Source organism: Macrosteles quadrilineatus, unplaced genomic scaffold (genome assembly GCF_028750875.1).
Source record: "Macrosteles quadrilineatus isolate MER2022 unplaced genomic scaffold, UCM_ALF_1.0 Scaffold_8__2_contigs__length_117827958, whole genome shotgun sequence".
Lineage (NCBI taxonomy): Eukaryota > Metazoa > Arthropoda > Insecta > Hemiptera > Cicadellidae > Macrosteles > Macrosteles quadrilineatus.
This window is the reverse complement of record NW_026542601.1, coordinates 105,201,546-105,213,532: the sequence shown is the minus strand read 5'-3', so window position 1 is coordinate 105,213,532 and position 11,987 is coordinate 105,201,546. Positions and strand designations below refer to the sequence as shown.

At 36.9% G+C, this 11,987-nt stretch overlaps 1 protein-coding gene across 1 annotated transcript in view; it reads left to right on the top strand.

Moving 5' to 3' along the window:
• Window positions 1–517: 517 nt before the first annotated feature.
• The window catches only part of LOC129001316 (transforming growth factor-beta-induced protein ig-h3-like), a 28,442-nt gene continuing 16,972 nt past the window's right edge, over window positions 518–11,987 (top strand). The window contains exon 1 of the mRNA XM_054428570.1: window positions 518–758. Coding sequence (XP_054284545.1) covers window positions 599–758 — 160 coding nt within the window. The 5' untranslated portion in view covers window positions 518–598. The remainder of the gene's footprint in view (window positions 759–11,987) is intronic.

The window sequence follows — 11,987 nt, the reverse complement described above, 5'->3', positions numbered from 1 at the left end:
ATTATTCAAAAGACCGCGAGCTTTATAAATAGCAATACATATAATTTATTACACATTTTACTCTCAACAACATAATTATTGTCCCCAAAACCGTAACACACTTTTGCTGGAGGATCAAAATAATATTATTGCAGAACTGAATAAACTAAATAAAGGCATTATTTTAAACCTAAGAATATTTGACGTAACGTAATGAGGCACAGTAAAGTGAATTTGGATTAGTTATGGTGACCTCTTTAGCAGACCGTTTACATAATCTCTAAAATGTAATGAAGTATGCCACACGCAGTGTGTTTTCCCGCAGTAGTGGGCGCCCATTTGTTTCAATGCTAGGCCCTACTCTAATTTTTCGCGTGTTTTCACGCTGCGTTTGTGCGTGAAAAAAAACGCCCGTGTGGCCGCAGCCTAATCCATCCCTAGTAAATTCTCAGAATCCTCCTCAATTCCCAGATCCCATCTACCCGCTAATCTAAAGTGGGGACGGGTGACAGTGTAGGTGTTAGTTACCGGTTATCCCGCATCGATCGGCACCACCGGCGCTAGTGTCAGTATTCCCGCCGTTTCCCAGCTGGCAGGACCTCCGACTCCCGCCACAACCATGCTCCTGCTCGCCCTGTGCGTGTTTATGGTGTCGTCCACCCGGGCTACCCAACTGCCCAACACGACCGGCATTGACGGCGAACTGACAGCTAAACTCGCTGTCGATCATTTCTTCTCTCTCTGGCTCGTCTTCAACAACGACGATGTCACAATGTCCGGTAAGTCTTGATATCGATTGCCGTAAACATTTCCAAAGTTGTAGAGGCTGTGCAAAGTTTATGGGAGGAGTGTTGTTGCATTGTACCGGGTTTAGTATCTAAATAAATAAAGGTTACTATAGCAACAGCTTGGCGCGATGTTTTGTTTATACTTTGGCTGACGATGTTTTTGGCAAAACGCAAAACTAACTCTACTAAGTAAAAGATAGGTTCGCTTCTAAGACACAACACTGACTCATCATCTCTAGTTAATTATTTTGTCGGCAACCTTTTGGTAATATTTCAGTAAAATCTCGTGAATAAGTGTATAAAATAAAAACCTTTTACCATGGATAAATTCGTCGCTCATGGATTCATTTTCTTGTTGGTCAACTTCGGGACAATAAGGCATGTTTAGCCGGTTCATCTAGAGTTTTGCTTTAATCTTTATACTATTTATTTCTTGTTGTTGTTTTTTTCACTAAACCAATCGATCTAATGTTGAATTACTACTTGTTCTCTGATGTTATAATTAGAGTAAATCGGACGCTTAAATAATCACCCTCAAGGATAAAAAATATAGAAAACGTAATTGAGAAATATTCTTTTTATTTTACAGCCGAATGGGAAATCTACTTGCAGTATCCGTGTAATTGTCGATATTGTCTCCTAGATGTGTGTCAACTTATTGGTTACCTTAGTCATTCTCACCGCTTCAAGTATTGCGGAAGCCAAAAAGTTGGGTTAATACTTTTGACTATCGCCGGAAAGACTTCAGTATCCCGCAGTCAATGATTTTAACCATGTATACAGCTTTCCATGTTTTACTTTGTTGATTGTACTTATAACCTTATTTCGTCAAAATATGAGCTGAACTAGTTTGCTCGTATGAAACCGAAACCAGTAAGCAAATTGTTTAAAATTGATTTTGAACAACAGGTTGACTTGTAACGAAAAGTGAAAGTGTTTATTTTGTGCTTGTGTACTGGTTTGAAAATGAAACAATTAATTGTTCGCGTTTAGAAAGTTTATAGAAACCAACTCATCGACAAATCACCACTATTTTTAATTTGAATATTTACGCAAGTTTATTGTGATTATCCAAAGAGCCATTGAATTGCGATGAACTATGTATTCCATTTCGCTAAATCGTGTTATTCATGCAAACATTATTTCATGGATGAGTTCCGGAGTTCGATATGAATTGTAAACTCTATTACAATAGTAGTAATTACCAACATATTCATGTAAACTAAGAATTTGGTCAAAAAAGTGTGGAAGAATGTTGCCAAGGTCGAATGCTAGAAGAGAAGATCAACGGGAGCGAATTTGGGAATATGAATAAGATTGCTGATACTGTATATAGTACATATATTACAGTGGAACCTTGATAACAAGACCCTCGATATCAAGTCACGCTTGATAACAAGTAACATTTTAAAATCCCCTGGAATTTATTTTCCCCTTTAATTGCATAGTATTTCAAACTTCGATAAGAAGTCAACCTTGATAAAAAGTCTAATATGATAATCCCCACGAGAGTCTTGTTATCAAGGTTCTACTAAGAAAGGATTGGTTTTGACTCACGTAGGAGACTTTAACGAAAACGTTTAAGTTGACAATGTATGAATACAGAAGGTTGACTAGTGGCATAGACTAGGGAGTTTGTTTAATGTATGCTAGTAGGTACGCATGAAAAACATAAGCAGACACAAACATAATTGACACGAAGATTTGCAGATTGAAACATAGAAGCAGAATATTAGCTGGTATGTGTAGAAGAGACTATGAACCGATATGGATGGAAAAGGATGTTGACAAATATATACTTATACTCCGTTCAAACAGCCGTGGCACCTGACGGATTAGGAGACCCCATGGAAACCCTTGGGGCCTCCTAATCCGCCACGGCTGTTTGAACGCATTATATTTTTGAGGCAGCCTACAAATGTAGACAGTTTGAAATTACAAATGTACAGAACAAGATTTGGAGGTTCAGGTTTATCAGAAAACGTAACGTCATTGCAAGGTACCAAAAGAATAAAATGACAGGTGTTTAGTGTTCTAGAAATTTTAGAAGCCGGACTAATACAATTGTACAAAGACATTGGCTGCAATGTAGGAGAAGCTTCCATAGTAATGTATATGATCTTCTACAAACGTAGACGGTTGTCTAGTTCAAATACAGACAATCACTGTTGAATATGTGGTTTGGCCGAGCGGACGTGGCTTGTAATGTAAATGCAGCCGACGATGCTGACTACTTATTCAATTACTCTCATCAACGTCTGCCGGGCCCAACAACAAGCCCTCCAGCGGTCCTACAGCCATGTGGTAACATCTGCAGGGTAATTGATAGCAATTTTAGGGGCCTCAAAGTAACTTTCTAATGTTTCCGAGACTGTAGTTAATTATTTCCAGTTATTTTCAAAGCTGTTTTGTGTAATTACACCTTTTACTTTTGTGTGTTTTGTTATGGTACGGATCTTGACCTTATCCAAGAAGTTCGCGATAAGGATATACCTACTGCCGTGTGATCATGGTAAGACCTAATTCTGGGAACGGGGTAATTTTCATTTTAGGCTCCCCAAAAGTATTATATTGTTCAGTCAATACATGGGCATTTTATGGATACAAGATTACACACTAATTTGAACCAGATTCGAAATAGTTTTAGTATTACATTAGATACGACGCGACGCCGCCGACACACTAGGTCTGGGACCAGGGTAATTTTCATTTTAGGTTCCCAAAAGTATTAAAGTTCAGTCTAAAGGTAAATAGTTCAGTCAATACATAATGGAAATTTTTATGTTATGTTCGTATTTTTTAAAGTGAAGACGGCCGACAGATTAGTGTTGAACATAGATTCCCCATGTAAAAATTGTCGTCAGTTTTTAATAAAAATCGACTTAGTTGATGTGAGCCACCGATAGATTGCGGATATAAATCACTGATTTCTGTCAAATACATGAACTTTTTTACCGAGTCAGTTTGATGGAATGGCTTATTTTGTGCTACAGAAACTGTTACGACCAATCAACTATGTCAGCAACCGAAATTAAGATGGAAAATGGAATTTTAGACACTAACGCATTCTGTGACAGGTCACACAACAACAATTCTTTTTGTCTACAATAAAAGATAACAACAGCAGCCTAGTCTACTTCAGTAACCAAGTCTTCACCTCATGGTTGAACTGTAATGACTTTGATAACTATCAGCTGATGTTTCTTAATTTTTGAACCACCTTTAAGCTTCTGTTTTTTTTCTCAGGATTTAACTAGAAACCCTCTGATTTACAACACGAAACATCTGAGAAAAACAATTTGATAAGAGGGTTGGGTAAAAATTATAATGCAAATGTTAGGCCATCTTTTAACCACTCTTCCATCGTTGTGCACCAAATATTCCACACAGCATTTGATACAAAAACACCTCAAGAAAACCAAGATTTGATAGTTGAAATTGAAGCAAGGAACAATGTAAAGCCTATCAGGCTTTTTACTTTCGTGTAGTGAGCAGAATGATATGTTTTCTGTCATGTACCTCATCAAAACGATGGTCTGCCATTCGAAGCCGTTGGACCTTCATGAAAATATGTATATGAAAATATGTATATATATATATATATATATATATATATATATAAAAGGTTAGGAACTTAGCTACCAACTTCTTACCCCCGCAAAATCCTAATTGGCTTTACTTTGTCATCGGGTTTCACTTGAATATGCATTGATTGATAAGAAGGCCAATTGAATAATTCAACAATATCAAAATCAATGAATCAACAGTGTGTTTCTGCGAATTTGTTGATTGCACTTTATCTGCTGATTGACACGGAATCTATTTATAGATCTGAGTCATGTTATGGACATTATTGAAGCAATTAGCATTGTTATTGTGGAACGATTACGAACAGCATAGTGGGAGACATTATAAGTTACATACTTATAATACATTTTCTTAAGAATGTTTTAAACTATAGCGAAATTCCCTGTATATAGGACAAAAATTAAAACACAATGAAAACTTGTCATGTTGAAAAAAATAATGAATTAATTATTATTTCAACTGTCACAGTCAAACTAGTTAAAACTTATTTTGAAAAAAAAATAATGCATTGGTGGCATGAATAAAAGTAAAACTAGCTGTGGACTTATCCTACTGTTGGTATCAAGTAGTCAGTATTTTAATTCAGAACAACTGGTTTACGTATACTAAGTTAAAACATTTTTTAAATGTTGCAGACAAAAACATTATTATGAACCTTCGATAGGGAAAATTGTGACAGATTTTATGTAAAACCCTTATAAACAACTTGTCGCCACCTATTTTTCACCCGATATTACAAATTTGGTCCCTATATAAATTAAGCTGAATACACCGAATAAAACAACGGACGTTTTTATGATACCGATAGAACCAAAGAGTACACTAACTTTTATAAAATTATTATACTAATCAAGGACAAATTCATCGAGAAAAAGTAAATCTGCTACGTGTTTATCAATGTCCACGTGCCAATAGCCAATGGTGTGGACTTTTGGCGCCAAAGAGTAGACAGTAGTCCACTTTTGGCGCCAAAGAGTAAGACAGTAGCCCGACACGAGGCGGCAAATTTGCATACGATTTGAAGAGGTCGACACACTTGGCTAAGTGCCTCGATCTTAGACTGGATTCTATAGTGGAATACTTCTCACTTGTACGTATTTGTAAACAGATTCCAACTATAAGCTGGCCAAACGTCAAGTGTGTTTGGCACAATAATTATTGTTGTATAATATTTCAAATTGCGTTTTATAAATGTATTTATATAGATGCTTATGTAAAATTTCGAAATGCAAAAGAAACGTTTACAAATTAGAGAAGAGAGAATATTTTTTTGTTCGCCCGAACTTTTGAAGGCCTCGCCGGTACTATTTTAGAAAGTTTTTACTATTTGTGGTGTTGCCATTTTCATAAACAACGTAAATGAGCTTCCCAACCAAAGAAAAAAATAAATTTTCATGTATGCTACACGAGAAAAAAAAAGACTGACTCACTCACTCATCACTAATTCTCCTACTTCCCATTTAACTAGAAGTCTGAAATTTGGTACACTGACTCTTTTACACATATTGAATTTATTCTGATCTGACTTTTGGGCTTCACCCCAGTGGCTCTGGAGTTTCCCATGCTGACCTTATGATTGTTCCCGTTTAAAAGAAATTAATGAATCTTATCAGCTGTTTCGATTAAACAAGTTGGTTCTATGATGTTCAATAGCATTATAAAGTTACAATGTTTACCAACAGGGTGCTCAATAGGCTGTTATTGAACAAAGCAGGAACAAAAAGCTGTGATACACAATGAGAACTGTCAAATACTAAATTTTTGTGGTACTGTGCGAATAGGGTAATCCAATTTTTAAGTGCATAGTTTGTCTTCTTATTAAAATTTTTCAAATTTTCACAAAAAAAGTATCGTGTTTGTTTTCTCTAAAAATAATGTCTAGGAGTAGCGTGTTAAAATGTTAGTGCACTACAGATCAAGTTAATGACTTGAATGTAAGGAACTAATAGATATGCATATTTGGAGTATGTCAAAATGAAAACGTGAAAACTACTTGAAAAATAATTAAGCTGGTATTTTCCATAAATAGAGCAATATAACCACAGGCTTAATGGATAGTCATTTTTTATTTTAATACTCTCCTAGGGCTCTGCCATAACAGCTTATTAAGTCCAGTGTTGTTTATTGAAGTAACCACGAAAATCCACTCTAAATGGCACCGAACCCGGTAGCCTACGGCAATAAATAGTTTTATTAATACAGTACTTATATAGTCAAACGGGGCGAAGCCCGCGGGTACAGCTGGTCTATCTATATATTAATAGGTATGCGTGTTTCTTTATAACCTTTTTTCTCATCTCATGTGCATCACAGGGAAAATAGACGCATACTGTTAGACGGATGTGCCTGTAAATGTGCAGAATCCCTTAGGCTTAAAAATAAGGACAAAAAAGAATTTTAAAAATTAACATGGGTCCTATATTAGTTGCCATGCTGGTGACGAAATAACAACGAACAGAAAATAAAAACATATGGAAGAAACTCCAATCACATGTTTTATTTACAGCGTGGTGTGAAAATAGAGAAGTTTGCACAATACACTTTTTGTAGAGTTTTCGACCACGAGGCGACCTCTAGTTTAAATAAATAAACAAGTAAATAGGCAATTGGATCGGTGATACGCTAGTGCTTCAATCAAGCGTAACAAATATTGTAGTGTTTTTGTAATGTTTTTGTAATGAACAATAATCTGGAGAAGTTTAAATAGTTATTTGTGCAACTAGTGAGAAAAGTGAGCAATTGACTCACTCGAGAGAAATCCTTACTCCACGAGCCGTAGGCGAGTGAGGAATGGTTTCTCGAGTGAGGCAATTGTACTTTGAACTCGAGTTGCACATTATACTTTTCCTACAGTTACCATAAAACAAATAAATTGGTGAAAAAACATAACCTAATTTTACACAGACGTGAACTTTTAATATAACATTTAATGTGAAGTGACAAATACAACAGTACAACAGCTGACCAGCTGATTTATAGCCAGTGCTGCCAACGTATTTCGCGCATACGACGTTGCCTGCATGTTACGCGCTCACTATTTCGTTCCTTCACGTTGCAAATCTGGAGTGAGACAAAGTAATTAGAGTGAGACAATGTTAACATTGTCTCACTGATAAGCGAATTGGCCACTTTGCTTTCTCAAATCAGTGAGAGAACATGTACATTGTTAGGTAACTGTAGGAAAAAAAGTGTTTCCACATGAAAATTTATGATGTAAACATTACAAGTGTTAGCGAACTCTGCTGTGTTGACAAAGGCAAGCCTCCGAAGGGAAAGTGGCGAAGTTTCAGTTGCGAAACAAGTGGTAATTAATACTCAATCTGTGTCTTCCGATACTATCTGTACAGAAAACATCCGGTAAACACAATAGAATGATAAATACAATATATCTATACAAAATATAACATGGATTGATTGTAAATAATCAACAGTACAAACCAGTCCACCAGAGAAAGCTTGTTATTCGATTCTAGATCTCGATATTCCTTAAACGAGAATACGAAGAATTGAATAACCAGGAAAACTTGTTAGCATTAAATTCCACTTCTTGACACATGGAGATCCAGCGAATGGTAAAATCGGATGTGACTGATTTTGAGTATTCGGATATCCTCCCAGAATGTTTTGAGATTTTCCCCGATCTATTACCTGGGAACGTTCCGGTATTTTAATATTATATGTAAAATTTCCTGCATAGCTTTGTCAAGCTAAGTTTGTACATTATTTGTAATATCCTAATATGCACGCATATAGGACGTGTATCTAACGTGTACAACTAAATAAAAATATAGTTTTCCCACAATTACTTGATAAAGTGGACTTCCTTTTGCACTGATTATAGCAACCAAAGAAGCTGATTTATGTGTACGCTTGAAAATCAGTTGGCAACACCTAAAGATAATACGACTACGATCAGCTGGTGCTGAGTTTTCCATTTCGATCAACGCTTGGATTTAACCTAACCTAAAACCGTGTTGTTTGAAAGATTATTTATACGATTTATAGTAACTGTAGGAAATAGTTATTTTCCTACAGTTACCTGACATAGCGGGCTTCCTTGCACGCCAAGTAGTTATTTGGTACATTTACTTACCTTTGCATCACTCCAATATTCCAACCAAACAGTGTGTTTTTATTAGGCACGTAATACGTGTACGCTTGAAAATATATCTAATGAAACTTTCATCCGATAACATATCGTGGGTTCTCTGCGGAACCGCACCCTTTATTTTGAACGAGTCTTCGACCATGAGTATACCAGATGAATGCGCCTGAGAATGACTGTTGTCAAATACAAGGAAAGGCGATGACCGAGACATGCCTCAGTGGTGAGTCACAGTCACATTCACACTAACGGACTGCCATCACGTCACGTTGTACACATCCGTCACGTAACAGCGTTACTCTAGTTAGCCATATCCTGGGATCGGTAGTTACGGTGTTACGTCACGTATAATCCTGTTCATTACGTAAACTTGTGATCAGCTGGTGCAACGTACTCGATAGTAAACACACATTAGAACCACTGAGCAAGAGATACAAACGGAGGTAGCACTACATTATTTTAATTGACTTTAACACTATTATAATTGAAATTGAGAGAATTGCTAGACGTGGGCAACAATTTCTGTAGTGGATGAGGTATATAGTTAGTGCATTTGAACTAGGGGATTGTGGGATACATACAAGCCATGAGCTAATGAGCTGATTCCCCTAGTTGATACCAACATTGACTTTAATAGCAAAATTACAGCGTCTCGATTTTCAAGCAGATTTGCCGTGTGAGTGCTACCTCTATTTTGTACTTCTATTTCAGTGATTAAACCATTAACGGTGTGGATCATGCACAATAAACATAAACAAAAATTACTTCACTGCTCCGAAAGTAAACATTGTTTTCATTAATAAATCGAGCAACACATTTTGTACGGATTTGGAAAACATTCGCAGAACTTCATAATTTCGCATACTAAACTAGCACAGAGATTTGGGACCTCGTTCCGTCTTTATTTGAGACAGCCTTTAATACGACAGGCAATGAAACTTAAACATACTGTAGACTGTACAAATTACAAAAAAAGTCACACGAATACATGACATTTCATTATATAGCGAAAAATTGCAATATAGCTTATAGAGAACAAAAACTTGCAATGTCGTCATTATTTAATCGCAAGTCAATTAAACATATTTCACAACGTTCTAGAAATGTTACAGCAATTGCAACTTTGCAAAATTAAAAACGTTTCAACATGAACTCGATTTACATTTAATTCGCCCAGATTAGATGAACTACATTCTTTTTCCCAACAATGACGAGGCAAGCGCATCCGTTAACAGCTTGTGCAGGATTGCAGATTGCATTCCGGATCAGTTTTTGCACGCGGAGTGGACTTGTCGGGTAAAATTAGCTGCTAAACCTGCTCGGCCCGTTACCGGCTAAAAATAGACCACATAAACCATTTTACTGACGTGAGCATAAAACATAAATGACCACTCACTGCTCTAATGGGGGATGTATTAGCTTGGGTGCTGAGAGCTGAGGCCCAAAACCTTTTAAAGGCATTGACTATATATACACTAGTGTTATACAATTATACTAGTGTTATATAGTGTGTTAGTGTTAGTGGTATAGGCTTAACAATAATTTCACACGAAATACAGAAACATTTACTACGAAAGCAAACAATGTGAACTCATACTACATCAACAGATTTTATATACTGATTGTATATTTATCCTCTTAATGTTTTATCTAAGGACAATAAAAACACGTAAGTTCCATCTGGTTTGGAGTGGACTGTTGTTAGTTTGTTGGTTGACGTTATTCACAAATTCTAACCAAAACTAATAAAAAAAAAAATTACTAAGTATAATTACCTACTAATACTCTATTATAGTCTATGGGGAGCGAGCTGGTGTAGTGGCTAGAGCGCGGGACTTCGGTCCGTGAGGTCTCGGGTTCGATCCCCACCAAGTCACCAATGGATTTTATCTAAGTGACTAAGTGATAATGCCGCAACCCCTAGGTCTAGCCTGAAGTAATGTGAAAAACAATCCCAGGCTCGTGCCTAGCGTCCTAGGACAAAAAAAAAAAAAAAAAAAAAAAAAAAAAAAAAAAAATATAGTCTATGTCCATTATATTAGGGGATAAATAGCATTACAGAATGGCCTCACTGACATTCCTAATTTCACTTCTCACACAGTTTATAAGCAAGCCTGATTAAATTACTCTGCTATTAGAATCTAGATAATGACGAAAATTTGGCTCTTAAAGTAGGAAATTGTCTATAAATATCTCCTCAAAACACGACATGACAACACCGCTTATCCATAAAATGTATCGACGATCCAAACCATGTTTTGGGATGGAAAAAGTCATGTCACTCATGTCTTGAGGAAGAGAGACATCTTACAAATATTTGTCAACCTATGAGACCATCCTGTTTGCTTTAGTGGAACCTTGAACATTGCTCAAAGCAGACTTTAAAAAACCGGTCCTGGACATAATATAGTAAATTTAATTGGTTTTGGCAGGAATTGAACCTATAACCTTAGGACAGAAGTGCCGTAGTCTAAACAGAAACACTAGACCAGCCCCTTGAGCTTGAATGCCCCACATCAGTAGAGTTCCCTAGCAATGCACGCGTCAATTGATTTGGAAACGCTACAAACCACTACAAAAACAACTACAAACCAACACGATAACAAACCAATCGTAAACCTTACAATCCCAAGAGAAAATCCAACCTTGATTTCACTTCCGTTCGAACCAAATGATTCTTCGAATCCAGAACGCTTGTGAAAACTGACCTGGCGCCAAAGATGTCCCGAAAAGAAGATACGAGGAGATCCGATTCCATTCCAGTTCCAACGACATGGTATGTCGTTGACCCTCGGCGCCTGGCACATTCCAGAACATCCTGGCGCCGGCCCCAGCAACCAGCTGAGCTGACCAGTCAACAGCTGATCGGTGACCAGCAGACGACAGCGTCAGGTGACCGCTCCTGACACAGTGCCATAGTTCACAGCGAGAGTGAAAGTCCTTTCCAGAAGGTTTGTTGTGTCGACGCTCCAGTATTCTGATAGGTTTGCTGGATATATTGTTACTAGGATGAATTGACAAAATGAGGAAATATGTCAATTTAACTTACGCTTGTAATTGAGGAAGAAAGTATGGAAGCAGGTTCAAAGAATCTAGCTTGTTTGTGATTGTTCATGAACTGTTCTTTTTTCGGTAGCGTTAGGTACACCAAGGTGTAGAGAATGGAGATTTAGCTGTGTGTTTCGATGAAGGGAAACTGACATTTTTTCTCCTTTCATAAAGGTTCTGTAAAGGTTTTATATGGTAATGTTTCCTGGACCAATTGAAAGAAGGGACAATGCCAGTTTCCAGTTGGGGATATACCGGCGCTTAATTGAATTAAATTCAAAGGAAACAAGTCAAGAGTTTTTCTTTGAGAGTTATGTAGCGTCACTTCTATATGTTTTAGGTATTTAGGTTACAACACCCCCTTCAACAAAGGTACAGCGATTAAAGACGAAAACCTATCAGGTTCAAATGCCCCATTGAGTTGGAGTCGTTGGTGTATTTACTTTCATTGATGATAAATAGTTAATGGTATTCTCAGA